At 43.0% G+C, this 23,133-nt stretch overlaps 2 protein-coding genes across 3 annotated transcripts in view; both read right to left on the bottom strand.

Moving 5' to 3' along the window:
* The window catches only part of LOC117396906 (globoside alpha-1,3-N-acetylgalactosaminyltransferase 1-like), a 33,380-nt gene extending 24,609 nt beyond the window's left edge, over nucleotides 1–8,771 (bottom strand). The window contains exon 1 of the mRNA XM_059005346.1: nucleotides 6,198–8,771. The gene's annotated coding sequence lies outside the window, so the exon portion shown is untranslated. The remainder of the gene's footprint in view (nucleotides 1–6,197) is intronic.
* Nucleotides 422–22,189, bottom strand: LOC117396907 (N-acetyllactosaminide alpha-1,3-galactosyltransferase-like). 2 transcript variants are annotated; one of them, XM_033995223.3, is made up of 6 exons: nucleotides 22,059–22,189; nucleotides 17,272–17,338; nucleotides 16,201–16,260; nucleotides 15,158–15,295; nucleotides 12,767–13,079; nucleotides 422–1,261 (listed from the first exon to the last, which is right to left on the bottom strand). In XM_033995223.3, the coding sequence occupies exons 1-6, from the start codon at nucleotides 22,069–22,071 to the stop codon at nucleotides 776–778; spliced, it is 1,077 nt and encodes a 358-aa protein (XP_033851114.3). In that variant the 5' UTR covers nucleotides 22,072–22,189; the 3' UTR covers nucleotides 422–775. The 2 variants fall into 2 exon arrangements, with proteins under 2 accessions (XP_033851114.3, XP_033851113.3); XM_033995222.3 differs by lacking the exons at nucleotides 422–1,261; nucleotides 16,201–16,260 and having other exon boundaries at nucleotides 11,741–13,079; nucleotides 22,059–22,187.
* Nucleotides 22,190–23,133: the final 944 nt, after the last annotated feature.

Below are 23,133 nucleotides of genomic sequence, written 5' to 3'. Positions count from 1 at the left end.
GAGACTTATGGCTGCAGCAAAAACAGACATGTATTCTGATGGCAAGTGAACACATCCATGGAGCCAATTTGGATGACACACTTCACAGAAATGATGGCCCAGTAAAGGTACTTAATATTATTATTATTTATTTCTTAGCAGACGCCCTTATCCAGGGCAACTTACAATTGTTACAAGATATCACATTATTTTTACATACAATTACCCTTTTATACAGTTGGGTTTTTACTGGAGCAATCTAGGTAAAGAACCTTGCTCAAGGGTACAGCAGCAGTGTCCCTCGCCTAGGATTGAACCCACAACCCTCCGGTCAGGAGTCCACAGCCCTAACCACTACTCCACACTGCTGCTCAGATAATAGTTTATTTGAATTCAAATCATGTTGAACCCACCACTACTGAAATAATGAGGCTGGACAACGTTTCTAGTGAATATAAAGGAACAGTTTTATTAGAAATACAACTAAATAAAGGGAAAATTAAAGGTGCAACAACTAAACTAAAACTAGAAGTTGCAGGCAACTTTAAGGCTTCCAGGCATTTACAGCAGAACAAGATACAGTTTGAGCTGACCGGGACAAAAAATGAAGGCTAAAAATTTGGAAAATTCCAGCTTTCTTGGGATGTCTGGTAACCTCAATGGTATTGCCTGCTGTGATTTTGAGAGCAGACATGTTTGAGAGCTCTAGAGATGCCAAAGGGATGATTTTATCAGCAGGACATGCTGACTGAAACAAGACATGACATACAGAGTGATTCTAAACAAGAACAATATATCACTTAAGAGCACTGTGATACTTCAGATCCGTACCAAGGTGCTCTACAATAATGGAGAGTCCCACGTCATCTGAAACGTGCCCCTTATCTAAACATTCTCCCAGACCTCTGCGTAGTTTTTGAACACGGTTGAGAAGCGAATGAAGTGGATCCTCAGGCGGCTTGGGCTTCGTGTCGTCCCACAGGTACTCTGGTGACAGCAGCTTGGTGGGCTTGTGCTGCAAGAAGTACTTATTTAGGTGGCTCTCTTCCTGCCAGACCGCTTCAATGTCATTCAGCTTGTCTATCAGTATAGCCTGGTGGCAGGTCCTGGTTAGCGCACGCACGTTTTCGATAAGCCCCCCAATCATGGCTCCGGCATAGTAGAAATCTCCCTGGTCCAGCGGCACGTAGGCCTGGGAAGCAGGCCGGCGCTCGTATGGAAACACCTCCCTGGGATTCTTGTAGTAGCCTGGGTGAATTGCAGCCACAAGGGTGCTCAGCACCTCCGCCCCCCAGTGGTTGTGGAAGAGCATGTCCACGTCGAGGCAGTGGACATGCTGAACGATCACCAGCATGTAGTTGTTCAAAGGGACAGACAGGTCAGATACCATGTGTATGGGGAAGTACAGGGACTTTGATACTCTGCAGCATCCTAACCGGCTGAATGACAAGGTATAGAGGGGTGGTACTAAGTTCAACATTTTAACTGGTTAGATGACCACGATCCATGTCCCATTTGTTTGTGTAGTTGTAGTCTTATCATTTTAAATTTATATTTCTGTCAGTTAAGTTCAATAAGTTTTGGCCATCATAAGTAGTTGTACACCTTGATCAAGACACATTTATCCATCTAATACAGGTTCAGCTGTCCAAGTTTACGTGGATATTTGTTCCCATCAACGTCAATGCAAATCTTTGGGTACTTCTAGCAGCAAACATTCCACAAATGGAAGTTTCAATATTGGATTCCTTGCCTAGAAACAACAACATCCAGTCCGTGGAAATGTGGAGGTGTGTAATGGTTGTCATAAAAGACTGATCCAAAAAAATTCTCACACGTACAAACCTTGAATTTTATAGTGGCTGTCAGCTGTTGCTTAATGTTTGCAGTCCTACAAGTTTTAACGAATATCTGATGTCCTTATCTGTTCCTTTAAGAAGAAAAAAAAAACAGCAGCTGTCCTTAAATCATTCATATCACATAAGATTGAGAAGGCATAGAATTAACATCTCTGTCTTTTATTTGTTCATAATTTTCCAGGAAGTATATGACCTTACGTGCTAAGGCAACCAAAGAGTTGCAAAGGGAATGGACATCTGGTCAGCTTGTGTCAGCCAGGCAACAAGACGGCAGCAGTTGTGGGGCATTTGTATTGCTGGTAAGCTCAGCCACTTTTGATTTGTGTTCACCTTTTTACACAGGGAGTGGCATCAAACCAGTAAAAAATTACTTTGATGCTTAAGAACTCAAGCCATGTAAATCAGATTGTACCTTCAATCTCTCTCCCGCTCTGTTCCTCCTCTGCATGCCGACTGGTCTCGCCTTCCCTCAACTGTTCTACTGCCCCTGCTCGTTCCTTTTCCTCTCTTGCTCCCCAGTGGAGGAACCAGCTGCCTGTGAGCATCAGAACTACACTGTGCAACACCACGTTCCGACACCTCCTCAAAACTCATCTGTTTAGACTCCACTTGTAAATCCTGCAAAACTTCTCTCCTGCTTTTTTCTATCATATTTCTGGACTGTCCTATTTAATCTGCTGCCATGTTTTTATTTACTCTGCTTTTTAGTGTTCACTCTTGTCTGTGGCTAAATATATTATAGTGATGTTGCAGTTGCTACATGTTATTGTTGATTTTATATTAGATTGTATTTTATTGCTTAATAAACCTTGTAAGTCACCTTGGATAAAGGCTTCTGCTAAATGTCTGCAATGATAATAATAACTCTCTAATTTGGAATAGTTGATGATGTCGCTTGACCTCAGTGGGCAGGGCACAACTGCAAAAACGGTTACACATTGTGTTCCATGAACCTTTTAATATTACACAATGTTATCTTGGGCTACAATTTGGAGCAGTTTTATCTGTTTTAGAGAAAGGGCAAAGCCATTTTCTGGGACTTTCCAGGATTCCAAGGACCCATACAAACCTTGATAGAGGTGCATTAATGACAATTATGCAATCCATGTGATGACATCATCATCACAGGTAACTTGCAGCCTTTTCTTTAAAAAGCACAAAACTGAATTTTATAAAATTACAAAAAAACCCCGTTAAATTCATTTAAATATTTACTTTGGATTAACCAAGAAAATTACACATTTATTTCAGAATGATCTTGCATTGATGATAAAGGCGTCTGCTAAATAAACAAATAATAATAATATTCAACATGTACTGCTGAAGTAGTTTCGCATCGCACACAGTATGTCTATTTTCTCCTGAGGAAAAACAACTTAAAAAAGGAGGGAAAAGAAACTAAAATGAACACAAACAGAAGTGAAACTAACTTAAATATTTTAATTTTATTTTTGTTCTATGCTAGTACAGTTTGGATCTTACAAAGTTAGCTCTGCATGCAAGCACACAAACAGACATGACGCACCGATTTTTTTTTTTTTAAACCCAACAAATATAAAAGTTTTAAAAACAATATATATATATATATATATATATATATATATATATATATATATATATATATATATATATAAAACAATACGACTAATTATGTTAAGTATTTACCGTTTAGATTATGCGCTGATTATCAGTCCTGAAATTGTAGATAAAGAACTTCGAGTCCGCTGTCTTAATTGCGCTGGCAGTGAGACTCTTCTTCAAGTTCAAAATAATATATGCCACATCCATCCTAGCCGTCATCATGATTTTTTCAATGAAATTAGAGCGCGTCGGCTGGAAAGGGTTAAGCACAAAATTGTAGCAGTGTGCTCAGCTAGTTATCATGTATTAGGTTGTGTTTATTTTCAAAAATAAAATAAACATTCTTATTACAGACGCTCCCCGGGTTACGCAAGACCCGACTTACGCAAATTCGACCTTACGCAAAAAATTCCATAAGGCATAAATAAAATTTTCGAGTTGCGGAAAATATTGCTTAGCGTATGGAAATACAAAGTAGTGCGGTGTGCGGAGGAATACAGCAGTAACATCTCCTACAAGGGAAGGCTTTGCGCTCTCACAGCCTCTCAGTCGCGTGTTCTTCTTGTTTCCGATCGGATACTTGCGGCATCGTGTTATTTCAGTGATACTGTATTTCTGTTATTTCACCCTATTATTTCATTCAAATCATGACTGGAAAGCAACCAAGTGATAGCAAGAGTGCAATGTTTTTGTTGTAATTGTTGTAAAGGTGGCGTAACCAGTTATTGAGTCTAAGGGGGCGATTACTTTTTCACACGGGGGCATTGCGTGTTGCATAACTTTCTTTAATAAATAAATGAAATATGTATCACATTTTTGTGTTATTTATTCACTCAGGGTCCATTTTATCTAATATTAGGTTTTGGTTGAGGATCTGATAACATTCAGTGTCGAAAATATGCAAAAATGCAGAAAATCAGACGGGCCAAATACTTCTACACGGCACTGTATATGATAGCTGATTTAATTGTTCTAACTTGGCTTTTTGTACATTGGACAGATGACAATAGAAAGAAAACAATGAATTGCTACGATCTGCAATGAATACACCTGACGTTTAAATTATGATTGTGCTATTACTGTATATACATTTATTACAGCTATTGGCATCAAATAATTGAAGAAAAATAATGTCCTAGTTTTTCACTCTGGGAATGTGATAACCCTAGTGTCAGGCAACTTTCACGGGAACAACCAGAGCCAGTAATCACAGAGGAACAGTCCCATATCCTTACAGAACAATCAGCTTCCTGCTGTCCTCGCTCTAGTGGCAGTGTTAAGGCAGTTTAATTGTTTGTTCAACTCCTACAGGTGCATTCACACTTATTGGAACACATAGACCGCTGTAAACATCCCAACGGTGACAGTGAAACCAAAGACCAGGCAGGACCGTCCTAAACCAAGAAAAACAGCAATGGTTACTTAAATATAAAAGTTAATGTTTAATTGGACCAACACAGTTGTGATTGAGATAAACGAATGGCTTAACAGGCATCAATTACATTTTTAAAGTCGAATAGAAAAGTCGGGGTAAAATACAGAAAATCAGAAGCCCTAAATATATTTTATTTGTTGCTACTCTGTTCACAGAATGCTAACAATACTACACCTAATCAGCAGCCTATATTTAGTCCATAGCAAGAGTTAGACTAAGTTAGTTCCGTACTTAGTATCCTCTAGAGGGCAGCAGCAGTTATTTTTGGGTTTGTTGCAATTGAGACCTTCTTTAGTACGCAGATGGGGACTAACTTCAGTCGCCAAGTTCGTTGCAATTGGTATTTAACTTGCGTACTAGTTTAGTACGGAGCTGCGTACTAACCACGGGATCGTCCCCAGTTAGTACACTTCTTTCAGTTTGTTGCAATTGACCCGATTAATGCAGTATTCGGTGCGCTCATTAAACACACACACACCGCATATGATTTTACACTTTGACTTGCTTCTGCCAGCCTTTAAACCTCTAAATCCAGAGCCCTGATGTAACCCAATATCCTCAGGTAAGTGCTTTGTTTTGTGTATTTGTGGCAGTGAGGGCTACAGTGGTAACGTCAGCCCAGGAAATGAAACCAAAATACAAAGGTAGGGGCAAACAGCGCTGCTGCGCTCCTATTTAAATATTATGTAAAAAGCTTCTTCATCTAAGACATAGAACCGTTTTTGCTCAATTTTGTTTTCCTGTGAGTACAACACATAAAATTTGTTCTAGTGCTTAAATCAGTAAAAACAATATCTGGTCAAGAACATGGTATTCTCTGTCGTCACTGAATTTGTAGGCACATGTAGTGATCCGATCCGGTACAGTATTAAAGTAGTGATCAGAGCCTCTTTGCAGGTGTTTCTATCAAGGCTGAACAGCGTAGTGTGTAAAGTCTACTAGACAGTAAAAATCAACGAACATCCCCTCGGCTGAATACCCATTCTTGAATTTGAAATAGATCAATTCATATTAACCCGTTGCATGCAGTGCGTCTAATTTTTTAGGCTTTTACCCCATCCCTATTGTATATGCTTAGACCCTTTCTTTAGAACAGCACGGAGCTCAACACACAATACAATAATACAAATAGTCAAGGTTTAGAAAATATCTGACGTCAGTTAAGTGTGAAATTTAATATTATAATCATGAGAGAATATGTACTGTATATCAGGTGTTGCTGATCTAAAATGCCTACCTCTCTGCCAGCAAGGAAGAGATTATTTTTTTTAAAAAAGACAACATTTCAATATGCGCTGCCTACTAAACTCAATTATTTAATTAGCACAAGAAGAAAAAAGTACCTTTTATCAACTTTGTTCCGGGTGAAAGTTGTTGTGCCATGGGACTCCAAGAAAACATGAATAACAACCTCTCAGACGCAGAAAACGAACAACGGATTAACTATTGAAGGCTCATATACCGGAAGTATGATGAAATCACTCCAACAGGTAGACGCCCCTATATAAGGTGCGTCAGATTTCAAAACAAGTGCATGCAATTTTACTGAGAACATTTTAGTTTTAAATAAAGCACGGTTTGTTTTGCTTTTTTCAAGCCTGGACGTTTAAAACTGTGTTTTTGCTGCAGTGAAAATTGTCAATAGTAAGTTAAATGTAGCTTTTTTCCATTTATAGTACCGTTAAAAAAAATACACTAACTATGAGTATTGCATTACTGTGATGTTACTAAGATCGTCGAAAACTATGTTTGTCAGAGTTACGGATATTTCACACGCACAAACAACCTCCATTCCCAAGATGTTTGTAGCTCTGAGGTTTAAGGGAGTAAAGGGAGCTCGACACCGTTCTCATTGGACCACAACAAGTACAAAACAGGGAAGGGGTGGACGGTATTCCGAATAGGTTCTAAAAACACCCTGAGAAGAGCACTGTTTATTTTATTTTTCAGTGTGCCCCCACTCCTCAATATCCGTGCTCGCCCCTAAGAACCACCAGTGCCGAGTCCCCTCAAATTAAAGGGAATGAAAAGACGTCCTTCCTTCATTATTAGTAGTTAACAGTATTGTAGTCGCAAAAAACACTCTATCATATAATAGACGTATCCACCACCCCGACACGACACAACCATCATGACAGTAAAAATAGACGTTCTGAAGCGTTCTTACTTTTGTATACGTTAGTGATCAGCAGATGCGTCAGCCGCATGAAGAGCACAGCGCGTGGTTTTCACTAACTCTACTGTGCAGATTTCTTTTTTCCTATGGGTAAATATCGCGACCTCCTTCATATGCATCGGGACGCGGGACATTTTCTAGGAAATCGGGACTGTCCCGACCATATAGGGACTGTTGGCATGCATGCTAGTTTGAACACTTTCCACCCAGAAGCTTGTTACATTGTACTGAGCATTACATTCAAAAACATGAAGACAAATTGCATCACAAAACCCAAAAGGACAAAAAAAAAACCCTGTCCAGTTAAAAAAAGAAAAAAAAACATACTGAGCAATAATCTTGAAAAACCTGACGAGTTAAAGAACAAAAGGGCTCACTGCGACACCAAAAAGTTCAAAAGTTTCTGGTCCTAGTGACAAAGACGGAAGATTTTCCACTGTGAAAATCTAGCCCAGCCTATCTTAATGTACAGTAGAGGTTACATTAACCATTAAGTGCCACTGTCCTCATTTGAAGACAGGCTACTTTTGAATGATTTTTTTCAAGCATTTTTAACTGACTTCTTCCTGTTATTTGAATTTTCTCTTTAACTATATTGTTATGATAAATTACTTGAATTTTGTAAACCGCAAAAGTTAAGTCTAAATGTAATTGTGGCGGAGTGTCCCGCCCCTATTTATTATTATTTGTATTTTTGTTTGCGGCGCGGGTAAAAGCGCCGCGTCTTTTATTATTATTTAAAAACCCCGTGAGGATGCATGGCTGATCAGCTACTGATTACTTAAATAGCTGACAGTCATGCATCCTTACCAAACGCGTGCAGACTCTGGCCGGGGGATAATAAGATAATTACCAACTAGTTAATCCCTCGGCCAGAGTATATAAACCTGCAGCTCTCTGCACTTGATGTTGGGGGTGTTGGAGTAGAGAGTACGGGGAGCGGAGAGAAGGAATAACATTTAAAAAACAATTGCTAATACGTGCTGGATTATCCAGCACGGCACTTACTTGTTTGTTTATTTATTCGTTTGGCCCTCGTGCCCTTTTGTTTGTATTTTGTTTAAATATTTTGTTTGTTTATTATTAAATACGCTGAGTGCTTTTGCACTCGGTTTCACCCGCCCATCCACTGTTTTGGAGTCAGTTACTTCCTGGTCCGTGACGTCATCCACCACACCACTGCGAGCCAGACTGCCACATATGGTGTCCTGCGTGGGACAAAACAAACGCCTCCAATAGCCGGACCAGGAAAGAAAAGCTCGTTTTTTTTGTTCGTTTTTTTTTTCTCAAAGTGTTTTTTGTGTGTTTTTGGGGGGAAAAAAAAATATGGGAAGAAGCGGACGGAGGAAGCAGCAGCTACAGCAGCGTGGGGCCGGTCGCAGGTCCCACTGTAGCTCAACCATGCTGGACGTCTGCCCCACCTGCTTGAAAGGTGAGGAGTGGTGCTTCGCTGTTGGGGAGGTGGGTCACGTAGCACCCGACCAACCCCCTCCATGGCAGGAGAAAGAGGAGCCAGAGCGTCCAGTGAGGGAGGACCTGCATCCTCCAAAGAGGACGAATGCACTCTCCTCTGAGGGAGTCTGGGACTGGCTGGTGGAGCCGGGGAGGGATTATGAGGAAGCCCTCCCTGCAGTGATCAACCTCCTGTGGGCAAGAGATGGGGAGCGCTGGGAGGCCTGGGAACAGCAACACCACCCAGCTTCCCTCCCAGACATCGCAGCCATGGTGTTCAACTACCTGGCTGCGGATATGGGAGAGACCCTGCTGCTGCCATCTCCAGCACAAAAGGGAGAGGAGCCATTGCTGCCGTCTCCAGCGCCAGAGGGAGAGGAGCCATCGCTGCCGTCTCCAGCGCCAGAGGGAGAGGAGCCATCGCTGCCGTCTCCAGCGCCAGAGGGAGAGGAGCCATCGCTGCCGTCTCCAGCGCCAGAGGGAGAGGAGCCATCGCTGCCGTCTCCAGCGCCAGAGGGAGAGGAGCCATCGCTGCCGTCTCCAGCGCCAGAGGGAGAGGAGCCATCGCTGCCGTCTCCAGCGCCAGAGGGAGAGGAGCCATCGCTGCCGTCTCCAGCGCCAGAGGGAGAGGAGCCATCGCTGCCGTCTCCAGCGTCAGAGGGAGAGGAGCCATCGCTGCCGTCTCCAGCGTCAGAGGGAGAGGAGCCATCGCTGCCGTCTCCAGCGTCAGAGGGAGAGGAGCCATCGCTGCCGTCTCCAGCATCAGAGGGAGAGGAGCCATCGCTACCGTCTCCACCAGCAGAGGGAGAATGCCTGCTGGTTTCGCCTCCACAGCCTGGGGAGGAGCCCGAACGTCCTACGCCCGAGTGGGAGGAGCCCGAACGTCCTACGCCCGAGTGGGAGGAGCCCGAACGTCCTACGCCAGAGTGGGAGGAGCCCGAACGTCCTACGCCCGAGTGGGAGGAGCCCGACCGTCCTACGCCCGAGTGGGAGGAGCCCGACCGTCCTACGCCCGAGTGGGAGGAGCCCGACCGTCCTACGCCCGAGTGGGAGGAGCCCGACCGTCCTACGCCCGAGTGGGAGGAGCCCGAACGTCCTACGCCCAAGAGGGAGGAGTCGGTGCGTCCACAGCCCAAGAGGGAGGAGTCGGTGCGTCCACAGCCCAAAGAGGGGGGAGTCGGTGCGTCCATAGCCCAAGAGGTGGAAGTCTGCGCTTCCACAGCCTTAGGACCCAAGCTGCAGTCCCAAGAGCCAGAAGGGGAGGAGTTACAGGCTCAACCCCCTGAATTTTTCTGGGGGGGAGAAGGGCAGGATGCTGGTGTTCCCCAGCAGCCTCTATTTATGCTGCTGAAGGGAGCACGGCACACACCAGCCCAGCCGCCACAGCAGAGGGAGCCAGCACCGCCACAGCCTCCCTCTGAGTGGCCAGCATCCGCCCCATCGCCTCTGCCTCCACCATCACCAGGAGCAGAGCAGCAAGAGCTGCCTCTGCCTCCGCCACCTCCACCAGCAGAGGGTGAATGCCTGCTGGTTCCACATCCACCGTCATGGGAGGACTGCTTGCCCCTCCCACCTCCACCAGCAGAGGGTGAATGCCTGCTGGTTCCGCCTCCACCGTCGTGGGAGGACTGCTTGCCCCTCCCACCTCCACCAGCAGAGGGTGAATGCCTGCTGGTTCTGCCTCAACCGTCGTGGGAGGACTGCTTGCCCCTCCCACCTCCGCCAGCAGAGGGTGAATACCTGCTGGTTCCGCCTCAGCCGCCGTGGGAGGACTGCTTGCCACTCCCAGCTCCACCAGCAGAGGGTGAATACCTGCTGGTTCCGTCTCAGCCGCTGTGGGAGGACTGCTTTCCCCTCCCACCATTGCCATTGCCTGGGGATGGCTGTTCTGCATCGCCTGGGGCTGCCTTTTGTTCTCCACAGGACACAGGGTACGAGGGAGAAGTGGAGCTCCTGCTGCCGCCTCCATGGCCAGGGGCTCCCCTCCCGAGTTCGCCTTCCGAGGGTCCGCTGCGGCTGCCGTCGCCTTCCGAGGGTCCGCTGCTGCTGCCGTCGCCTTCCGAGGGTCCGCTGCTGCTGCCGTCGCCTTCCGAGGGTCCGCTGCTGCTGCCGTCGCCTTCCGAGGGTCCGCTGCTGCTGCCGTCGCCTGGGGTCGCCAGGGATCCTGCTTCGCCTGGGGTCGTCGAGGGTCCGGCTTTGCCTGGGGTCGCCAGGGATCCTGCTTCGCCTGGGGTCGTCGAGGGTCCGGCTTCACCTGGGGTCGCCAGGGATCCTGCTTCGCCTGGGGTCGCTACACGATGGCCGGAGCTCCATGAAAGGGAGCTGCCAGAAATGAAGAAAGGGGGGGAGGTCAGGAGACCAGCTCCCCCAGCCGCACTTTCGCGGCTGGAGATCATGTGGTCGGAGCCCCACGGAGGGGAACTGCCGGCCATGAAGAAGGGGGGAGAGGTCAGGAGACCAGCTCCCCCAGCCGCACTTTCGCGGCAGGATAGAGTGTGGCGGGAGCCCCGGAAGAGGGAGCTGCCGGCCACGAAGAATGGGGGGGTGCCAGAGATTCCACCATGGCCACCCCCCAGAAGTAACTTGCTTCCCCCTCTTCCGGGACTTTAAGACTGAGGGGGGAGGTGGCCGTTGGGGCCATGTGTGCTGCGCACAAGGGGGGGCATGTGTGGCGGAGTGTCCCGCCCCTATTTATTATTATTTGTATTTTTGTTTGCGGCGCGGGTAAAAGCGCCGCGTCTTTTATTATTATTTAAAAACCCCGTGAGGATGCATGGCTGATCAGCTACTGATTACTTAAATAGCTGACAGTCATGCATCCTTACCAAACGCGTGCAGACTCTGGCCGGGGGATAATAAGATAATTACCAACTAGTTAATCCCTCGGCCAGAGTATATAAACCTGCAGCTCTCTGCACTTGATGTTGGGGGTGTTGGAGTAGAGAGTACGGGGAGCGGAGAGAAGGAATAACATTTAAAAAACAATTGCTAATACGTGCTGGATTATCCAGCACGGCACTTACTTGTTTGTTTATTTATTCGTTTGGCCCTCGTGCCCTTTTGTTTGTATTTTGTTTAAATATTTTGTTTGTTTATTATTAAATACGCTGAGTGCTTTTGCACTCGGTTTCACCCGCCCATCCACTGTTTTGGAGTCAGTTACTTCCTGGTCCGTGACGTCATCCACCACACCACTGCGAGCCAGACTGCCACAGTAATGTATATCAAATGACACAAATACAGCTTGTGTGCTGATTTTTTTAAAAATAAATGTATTTGGTACTTAATGGGTTAAAATGCATTTCAAAATGTACGGTTTCATATTACAAATGTAGTTAATAGTTTTATACAAAGCAGACCACTCTTCAGCACTGCTCAGGCGCGTTCTTATAAAACATACAACATATGAAGAAAAAAAAGTGCCCTGTGACACTGTGGTTGACGCAGGCAGGCGCATCACACTGGGCGAGGCAATCCACACACAGGCGGAGGGCGGGCGTGAACCCCGGACCTCTCACACTGAAGCATAGCGCCGATACCGCTGTATAAAAGAGCCAGTTCCTTTGCAAGGAGCGTATATCGGGCTTATGTCTTTGTGTGTGATTACGTCACCTACCAGCCCTGCTGCTGCCTTCCCCCGTGCACGCTACAATACATTTAGAGGAAACACTATACAATAATAACTTTTGAAAAATGGGTTTTATAGAAAGGGACAGAGTTTCAGGGGACAGTTATGATACTAACAGCAACATAAAATGTTCCACAGAGAAATGAAAAAGGTATTCCACAGAGAAATGTCAAAACCCTGTTACAATGAGAAATCCAAACAGCTCATCAGCAAGTGTCTTTGGTATAACTGATTTTAAAGGTCAATGATATGAACAGTTCCCAGTTCTGGTTCCTTGCTGGCTAAACATTGTCCCTTACTTCTGCATAGTCCTTCATAGCCCAAGCCAACTTGACATGTTCCATTTCTGTATATATCGTAAAATCCCAGCAGTACTCTGGCGATAAAATCAAGGTGGGCTTGTGTTCCAAAAAATACTTATTGAGATGGCTTTCATCATGCCATACAGCCTCAATGTTATTTTTCTTGTCTTCCATTATACCAGCATAGCAACTTCTCACTAGATCCAAAACCCGTGACGGGGTTCCCCCAAACACAGCCGCGTGGTAGTAGAAGTCGCCCTGCCCCATTTCAATGTATGCTTTGGATTCGGGTCGTCTCTCGTAGGTAAACTCAGTATTGGGTGAATTCATGAACCAGGCTTGGGCCTGGGCCACGAGTTCCCCCAGTGTCTCCACCCCGTAGGGGGCTCGGAAGTCCATGTCCACGTCCATGCAAAACACATAGTCTACCTCGTCCTTGATGAAGTCCTGCAGCATGTCTGCCAGAGTCTTCATGCGCATCATGCTGATGTCCTGCCACCTGGCTTCTTTTGCAACAACCCGGGATTTTAAGAAGCGTCTGGTTCCATATTCAATGTACGGGAGTTTGGAGTGATCATCCACCATCACGTAGTAGATAACTTTGTGGCCAGGCATGAAATATTTATCTGCAGAGGCCAGAAACTTCTCCAAATACTTATCCAGGTATCTGTGTGACAGTAAGAGATATCTGGTTAGTCTTAACACAACAAAACGACAACTCGTAGCTATAAGCAGATGCACACACTAGTTTTGTTTCCTGATCTCCATTCTTAATTCCACTTTTTGATATTTGTTACGCCATGATTTTTTTTTTTAAATGTATTTTTACTTGATAGCAAAGTTTATAAAATAAGGCATGGCATGTTTCTTATATATAGACAACATTTTGTTGAGTAATTAAACGTGGCTATATAAAGCCAAATGAGTGCCAGCCAGCTGAAATATTTAATTAATGACTGAGTGAGAAATGTGTACTCTGATGAAGAATCGCTTGGTGCTGCCCACCTGTTTTGCAAAGTGAAAGAAAACACCTGTAATCTACGCCTGCCTGAGCCAGTCAAGCATGAAGATAACATGCGACATCTTGTTCCCTGGTTAACATATACATTTACAGTCCCGTGAATAATAAGCAGAACAATTTGGTTCTAGTATCAATTTGCAGCACCCTAGAAAAGCATTTATTGCAGTCACCATTGCAAAAAATAATTTTTTACAGGTAAGTTTCACACTCCTACAAAATATATGCTGTTGAAGAAACACTGTACTTATGAGACTGCTTGTGCTGCATTTATTTAAAGAGGGGACTACTGTCTTATCAGGGATACTGGTATCAAGTAATTTAGTGTCCAAGTAGGTGTGACGGGGTATACCCCGCCCCTGTGTGTATTTTGTGTTATTTTGTATTGTTTGGGTTATGCAGCACGGGTGATTTAAAATGTAATATGGTTGGGTTTAAATCTGGTCTAGCAGAGGCGGGATTAGCAGCTTGTCATTGCCAAACGGCTTGTGAGAATGCATGGGTGGCAGCTAATGATTATTGACAAATTGACTGTCAGCCGCGCACAGTAAAAACAGAATTTTACCATCTCCAGATTGATTAACTTATTGCTAATCTGGAGATGGTCACATGTATAAAATCCTGCATCTTTGGCTGATCTGGGGCTGGGTTGTTCAGATGAGGAACGAGACTATATATATTATTGGTATGGGTTTAGTGGTGTGACAAGCTGGCTTTAGTGGTGATGTCAGACCAGAAAGGAGTACACAGACAGACAGTAGTGGAAGGTGAAACTGAGAAGCTGCAGCGCTCAGTGTTTTAATAACACACAGAAAATAAAAGGTTGAACAAAACAGAACACGGCACTTGACGCCAAAATAAACAGACAGACAACCAAAACGAACAGACACTAACACACAGGGATGAACACTAAACAAACAAGTACTCCAGCACGACGTAGCAATTGGTTATTTATTTTTTAATTTACTTTACTCTCCTCACTCTCTCCCGTTCTTTCACCCTGAACACACAACCCTATATATGCAATTGTGCTGGGATTCAATTACCAATTAATTATTCACTTCAATCCCAGCACGTGAACTAATCTGTCGACTCTCGTGCTCACTTATCAATACACTTTTAATTTGCACGTGACATGATTCATGCAATCCCTGTGCCTAAATACAACTATATATTTTAAATCACTCGTAATACACAGACCCTTTTATATCCTGTGCACCAACATTTACACACTACATACAACATAAAACACAAACATACACACAGAGGCGGGGCACATTGCCACAATATCATAATGTTATTTTTTTTATGCTTTTTGCTCCAGTGCAAAATTTGCTCCACTTTTTCTAATGCAAATAAACTCCAGCTAATAAACTGTTTAAGTGAAAAAAAATGTATTTCTTTTATCCATGCCTACTTTTTGGCTCTTGCTAGATTTGCACCTTTAAAAAAACTTTTATAATTACTTTCAGAAAATCAGTAGCATATTTTACTCTGGAGGAAAAAGCTGTATTAGCTAAATTCATTTAGCAATTTACGGGTTATCAACGTTTTAATTAAGAATCAGAGTTGGATTAATAGCAATTAATTACAACATAAAGGAGTGGCCAAAAAAATATTTCCTGCTTAGGGCCCCCAATCAGCTAGCACCGCCACCGTGCGTCCCCCCCCCCCCCCCATTCCAAACAAATCTAAGAAAAGTGTTTGTAAGCAACAGAAACACCTACTTCCCAAGTGCAAACACAGTCAGCCCGATGGTCACGGGATTGTTCCTGTAAAACTGCTCCAAATAGGTCCTGTTAAAAGTCCCCTCCCACAGAATAGGGGCATTCCAGGGGGTCTTTGTTCGCAACTCGACTTTATTGCTGTCCGGGAATCAGCAGAGAGAGAGAGAGAGAGAGAGAGAGAGAGAGAGAGAGAGAGAGAGAGAGAGAGAGAGAGAGAGAGAGAGAGAGAGAGAGAGAGAGAGAGAGAGAGAGAGAGAGAGAGAGAGAGAGAGAGAGAGAGAGAGAGAGAGAGAGATGCGTTTAGAAACACCTGGTTAAGATGCATGTTGATACAGTCGACGCTCGTTATACCTTCCATTATGGATAAATGCCATTATATTATAGCAAGGCTGGCAGCACTTCCCACATATTGTGAATATGTGCCCAAAAGAACAAACGTTACATTGAATTAAAGAGAGTGACAGGGCTGGTCGCAATAATAATAAGAAGAACTTATTGTCAAGCGATCCTGAAGATTGTTTGAATCTCCATGATACGAGTCGCTGGCACAGTTTGCATTCAACTTTTTGGGGTAGTATGGATATTTATCAAAAAAAAAATCCCAAACAGCAGAGGGTTTGAGACATTTACGCTATACAACGCTTTGCTGTCAAGATGGCGAATGAAGAAATAAAGTTCTGCCTCTGGATAACACGAGCTGGGGTGACGGTGCTCAGTTTTCGAAATTCAAATGATTAGTATTTCATACTTACACTACCACAGCACTTCTCTTGTGGTCTTGTACACTAGGTATAGAGTACATATTTCACTGAAGCAATACAACCCCTATAGGTACCCCCCCCCCCCCCCCCACCCCATCCCCCAAGTGAGTGTAGTTACCATGGCTTCAAAAGTCTAGAAGTACCGCTCTTCTGAAGCGACTTACTTAATTCAACGATGCAGGCTGTGCTTAGTAACTGTATCTTAATACGTACTAACGTGAACAGCATTTCTGAATTGAACTAAAATGAAGAACAGAAAGATGTTCATCAGGCTATACTTACACAGGCTGATCAGGGTTTAGGCGTGTGTATTTGGGGACTGAAAGCAGAGTGCTGTTGGAACTGTTCAAGAAAAAATACAGGTCATTTATTTTGAACATGCCTACTTCATTTTAGCACCATCAGATAATGTCTTATTTTTATAATATTCACTCAAAACGGTAACTTGTTGTATTGGTAAAACGTACGGTCATCTCTCATGAATACGCAAATTAACTACACTGAAACCTACATGTCCAGTTCTGATCTAAACAACAAAAGCAAGGTGTCCTCAATATTTATTATTATTAGTTTATTTAGCAGACGTCTTTATCCAAGGAGACTTACAGAGACTAAGGTGTGTGAACTATGCATCAGCTGCAGAGTCACTTACAATAACGTCTCTCCCGAAGGACGGAGCACAAGGAGGTTAAGTGACTTCCTCAGGGTCACACAGCGAGTCAGTGGCTGAGCTGAGATTTGAACCGGGGACCTTCTGGGTTACAAGCCCCTTTTCTTTAACCACTGGACCACACAACCTCCTTAACCAAATGTGGCAAAGCGTCCCAGCCCAGTCTGGTTTGCACCCTTAAAGTACTCGACCCAGACAGAGAACTGTAGTTAAATGCTTTTTGCACACTTTTATTAAATCAAAAACAAAAGTCTAGCTCCAACTTGGAGCACTAGCTAAACTTTTACCTAAACTAGCACGGGACCGCTAAGCGGTTTACAGTTGTTCAAACACATACACAGTACAGTACAGTACCCAACAAACAGACTCCTACTTCAACCCCCACCAACATCAGGTGTGCATTAAATACTCCTGATGTTTAACTTTTAAATTATGATTGGTTTTATTATATACGGCTATCGGCATCAGTCACTGAAGAAAAATAATGTCCTAGTTTTTCACTCTGGGAATGTGATAACCCTAATGTCAGGCAACTTTCACAGGAATAACCAGAGCCAGTAATCACAGAGGAACAGCCCCATATCCTTACAGAACAACCAGCTTCCTGCTGTCCTCGCTCTGGTGGCAGTGTTAAGGCAGTTTCTAATTGTTTGTTCAACTCCTACAGGTGCATTCTCACTTACTGGAACACATAGACCACTGTAAACATCCCAACGGTGACAGTGAAACCAAAGACCAGGCAGGACCGTCCTAAACCAAGAAAAACAGCAATGGTTAATAAGATATACTTAAATATAAAAGTTAATGTTTAATTGGACCAGCACAGAAGCTGAACATATGCTCTCAAGACCACCTGCAAAACTGCAACACGCTGTGCCCTCAGAAGAAGAATGTAAATCAATACATTGGATTACAAAGACAGTGCTGTAGTTGTACAGTCCAGACCTGCCAACCTAGTTATATCAATGACCAGAGAGTTATTAAAGACTATAATAAGCAAAATAAAACAATGTTAAACTGGATGGGTCAATTGCATCGAACTTGCAGAGTTAGTACGGAGCTGCGTACTAAGTTGCGTACTAGCTAGTACGGTACTATCTCGGGATCATCCCCAGCTGTTAGTACCAATTGCAACGAAAAAACAAGCGGAACAAAGTTAGAGACTAGCTGATCCCCATCTTTAGTACGGTACTAAGGATCAAACATTGTTGTTGTTACCAAACAGGAACTGAAGGAGGCTCTGAATCATTCTTTCATTCATTCATTCAGAACCGCTTTATCCTTAGTGAGCCAGACACGGCGCAAGGCGGGATGTCTCTGAATCAGAACATTTGAAATATTTGTAACAGTAATGTATGTATGTTACGATATTATGAGCTGATAATCCTTTTTACAATGTTACAAATTAGTCTCTAACATATATTTATATGTGTGCACGGACTGCCTATAAAATACTCAACCAAGTGCACTGCCATGAAATAAACTAGCAAAGCTTGTTTAATTTTGATTTCTGGTTTTGATTACAACATTAGCTTTATACATGATACAGACAGTTGCAGCTCGTGCGGCGGGGCCCTTGCTATTTTAAAGGGAGTAAAGGATAACACACCCGGGCTGTTTCGACACCGTTCTCATTGGACCACAACAAATACAAAACAGGGAAGGGGTGGTATTCTGAAGAAGCAGCGTATTACTTCTAAAAACACCCTGAGAAGAGCACTGTTTATTTTATTTTTCAATGTGCCCCCAGGTCTTACTACGTAAAATAACACTTAACTCACATTCTACCCACTGTGTCCCTACTCCTCAATATCCGTGCTCGCCCCTAAGAACCACCAGTGCCGAGTCCCCTCAAATTAAAGGGAATGAAAAGACTTGCTGCCCCCCCCCAAAAAAAAAAAACAACAAATAAATAAATAAATACGTCTCTCAAATGTGAAACATACTATTGCATACTACAAGCTCTACATGCATGACTGTAATGCTGCCGACACCTTCCTTCATTCAAATATAGTGACGACATATATATGTGTATATTACATGCACGCATTATTATTTCAGCAAAAATAAACTGCCAGTACATTCTGGGACTTTCACATGTCTTCCACTATTCCACTTAGTACGATACTAAAATTCTTAGTCCGTAGCAAGAGTTAGACTAAGTTAGTCCCATACTTAGTATCCACTAGAGGGCAGCAGCAGTTATTTTTGGGTTCGTTGCAATTGAGACCTTCTTTAGTACGCAGCTGGGGACTAACTTCAGCCGCCAAGTTCGTTGTAATTGGTATTTAACTTACTAGTTTAGTACGGAGCTGCGTACTAACCACTGGATCATCCCCAGTTAGTACGCTGCTTTCAGTTCGTTGCAATTGACCCGATTAGTCCAGTATTCGGTGCGCTCATTAAACACACACAGAGAATATGATTTTGCACTTTGACTTGCTTCTGCCAGCCTTTAAACCTCTAAATCCAGAGCCCTGATATATATCCTTAGGTAAGTGCTTTGTTTTGTGTCTGTGTGGCAATGAGGGCTACAGTGGTAACGTAAGCTGCGCTCCTATTTACATATTATGTAAAAATTATTTAAACAAAAATAAACACACAGAGCAAATTATACAGTCAAAAAAAAAAATCACAAACACAAAAGTTCACTAAGGTCAGGCTGAGCAATTGAGGATGGGGTAAAAGCCGGAACGAGACGCAACGGCCTTGAACGGCATTTTAATTAATTCAATTGCTTTTAAAAACAGCATAAAAAGTTAGAGACATATGAGGAGAATATTTTAGCAATCAGAACCGATTAATAACGCACTGTCATAACCCGTTCCGGGCCAGAACCTTCTGTTTATCACCAAAAAGCTCCCAGAACACTGGGTTCCGAAGATGCAAAGATGACGAAAATTGTACACATAATACAATTAAGTGAGAACAACATAACACTATTGAAAAAAACCCACCGAACTGACCGTTAACTGCCCATTCGGTTCAATAAACAGCTGTATACAAAACCGGCCGGAACACGGGGTTCCGAAGCTGCAAAGAGTATGAAAATGATACCCAAAATACAACTAAGTGAGGACACCATAACACTATTGAAAAAAACCAATTGCAAGTCCATGACAGTTCGTCTAATAATTACACAGAGGGAGCACATTTACTAATGTAACAGGAGGAGACAGAGGTGGTGTTTTGGCCTGGGGTGTGTTGGGGCGTGGGAGAGAGGGAAGGAGCAATTACTGAATGGCTGGATGTTGTGAGCACGGATGTGGAGTGTGATTGTGGGGTTATCTGGGGTGTTTATTATTGGGCTTTGTAGTGGCCGCCGGGGTTTACAAATAACTTTGTTCATTAGCTGCCTTCGTTTTTTATTTGCTCCCAGTTCCCGTTCCCTTGCTTATTAATTTAATAAACACTGGCTTGAGACGTGTTGTAAAACAAAATCCGACATGCTCCGTCTTATTTGTACCCGCAGGGGTTTTATATTAAATTACAGGCTAATGAAACCCCAATCTCATCACGCCCAACAGATACCATGTTAAAAATGCGATACAGTTTAACAATCCTACCAACATCTCACTCGTTTTACATTGCAATCTCAATATCACACATTTACTACTGTCGCATCTCACTCTAAAAACAGTCTCATCAACAACACTAGCTTGTTAAAGTGAACAATCAACAATTTCTATGTGGTTACTCAGTCAACACCTTAAAAGTGCACACACATTTCTTATATTATGACTCTTAAAATATGCACATCTAGTACGGACGAATTACTAGATGTACACAGCCTTGAATGGTTGTCAACGCTAAGCACATTCAGCAGTTTACAGAATTCATGACATTTTTTAGAAATGAGTACAGAGAGTTCTCAGCATACCACATGAACTATTAAACTGATTCTTATAAAGTAAAATTACAGAATCTTACGCGTGGTTTCAGCACCAGATAAAAGCTTCTACATCTGACATAGAACCGTTTTTGCTCAATTTTGTTTTCCTGTGAGTACAACAGATAGTTGAAATGTGTTCTAGTGCTTAATCAGTAAAAACCAAGATCTGGCTAGGGCAGCAGTGTGGAGTAGTGGTTAGGGCTCTGGGGTCTAGGGTCGTGGGTTCAGTCCTAGTTGGGGGACACTGCTCCTGTACCCTTGAGCAAGGTACTTTACCTAGATTGCTCCAGTAAAAACCCAACTGTATAAATGGGTAATTGTATGTAAAAATAATGTGTAAAAAAATAATGTAATTGTACGTAAAAATAATGTGATATCTTGTAGCCTAAGAATTGTAAGTCGTCCTGGATAAGGGCTTCTGCTAAGAAATAAATAATAATAACATGGTATTCTCTGTCGTCACTGAATTTGTAGACACATGCAGTGTTCCGATCCAGTACAGTATTAAAGTAGTGATCAGAGCCTCTTTGCAGGTGTTTCTATCAACAGTGTAGTGTGTAAAGTCTACTAGACAGTAAAAATGAACGAACATCCCCTCGGCTGAATACCCATTCTTGAATTTGAAATAGATCAATTCATATTAACCCATTGAATGCAGGGAATAAAAGGTCGGTTAACATAACACTTCGGACAGTTTTTATAAGTATGTTACTTCCTGTATTATGTGTCGGCTGTATCTTTTGTTCGTCCCCTGTGCAGCTTTCGGGCAGCTTTATAAATAAAGCTGTGTATTGCACAGAATGGGCAGTAAAGGTCGGTTCGGTGTTTTTTTTTTTCAATAGTGTTACGATGTCCTCACTTGGTTGTATTTTGGGTATCATTTTCATACTCTGTGCAGCTTCGGAACCCCGTGTTCCGGCCGGTTTTATTTATACAGCTGTTTATTGCGCGGAATGGGAAATGAAAGGTCGGTTCGGTGGGTTTTTTCAATAGTGTTATGTTGTTTTTGTACGCAATTTGTACGTGAAGAGTTATTCTTCAATATAACGAGGAACAGAACCTCACAGAATAAAGAGTAAAAAAGTGTGACAACCAACCCCGGTTTCCCCTAATCGGTTCTGATTGCTAAAGTATTCTCCTCATGTGTCAAACTTTTTATGCTGTTTTTTTTAAAGCAATTGAATTAATTAAAGTGGCGTTCCGTCTAGTTGTGGCTTTTACCCCATCCCGAGCAATTGCCTTCCCTGATCCTATATCTTTACTTTGTTTCAGACTCCTGCTCTCGCTCTCTCCACTACTCTCCACCCAGAACGCAGGAAACTGCGGGCTTTTTATACAGGTGACCGTCTCCCGATTAGCAGCAATTAATCCATGAATTAACTCGGGAGATGGTCTCCTTCTGCACGACGTTTTTATAATGGAGCTTTTAACCCCATCCATGCTGCCAAACAAGAACAAAACACACACGGCTATTCACCAGCAGTGAAAACATTATTTTAATAAAGGAAATATTTCAATATGCGCTGCCTAAACACTTAAATAAATTATTGATTAGCACAAGAAGAAAAAAAAACTTACTTTTGAGCCACATTTTTAGTGGATAAAGGCGTTGTGGTATGCGACTTCGAGCAAACTCATGTGTAAATAGAGACACACCTTGCCAGTCGAAGGTCAGAAAATGTATTTCATAAAAATGTTTCCCTTGGTCATATGAGCATGCGCAACAGCTCTGTGTAGTCACAATGGGCAATACCTGTTTCAGTAATCACCACCTCACTCTTTTGTCCCGCCTACTTATTTTTTGCATCCCGGCCTCTGTCAAATAATTTAAACTAGCTCAGTTCTGTTGCCCAAATAATTGTACAGGATTTTTCTTTTTTTAATTGGAGAAATAATTGTACAATATTTATATTCTGCCTTCCTGCTGAGTCAAGAAAGCCAGGTTTATAGATGTCTGGAAATAAAACAAAATTCTGAACGATAAAACAAAATAATCCATCCCCAAAATAAAACGATACATTATTAATCAAAATACCACGGGGCTCCAGCTTCTTACCTCGTTGATCGATGCATGGTAAGATTGACAGAGAAACCAAGCAATGTTCGACTCGGTCCCGATTGCGTCGTATTTCGGGTCGGGGTCCTAACACATATACATTAAATGTTCCGAATAGTATTTTCTGTTTTCTTGATCACTCCCAAAAAAGTTTTAGATCCAGCATTTCTTTTCTTTTTCTCTTAATAAACTGTTAAATCACATTTTCTGCCTGTCTTGTGATCCCAAGTTAGGAGGCTGTGTGGTCCGGTGGTTAAAAAAAAAAGGGTTTGTAACCAAGCGGTGGTTGATAAAATTGTTGTGTTCTCTAAGGCTTTTCGGGCTTGTGTCTTAACTTAAAAAAATGAACTTATACCTATTGTATTATAGATAGACATTTACTCTATTCCAATCAAAAATGAAATGAAGTACCTAGGAATTACTATTGCTAACAACTAAAAAAATAATAAGAGTTGTTGACTGTCAACATTACACTGGAAGAAAACTAAACTAACGCTCAGCTTTTGGTTACAGAGAGATTTATCTATCTCTGGAAGTATTCTCTTATCAAAAACAGAAGGGTTAGCCAGATTGATAGACTCATCTCAGTCGTTGTAT

This window comes from Acipenser ruthenus, chromosome 31, assembly GCF_902713425.1.
Source record: "Acipenser ruthenus chromosome 31, fAciRut3.2 maternal haplotype, whole genome shotgun sequence".
In the NCBI taxonomy this organism is placed as follows: domain Eukaryota; kingdom Metazoa; phylum Chordata; class Actinopteri; order Acipenseriformes; family Acipenseridae; genus Acipenser; species Acipenser ruthenus.
Note: the sequence above shows the minus strand (reverse complement) of the source record. Positions and strands in the feature narration are given on the sequence as shown.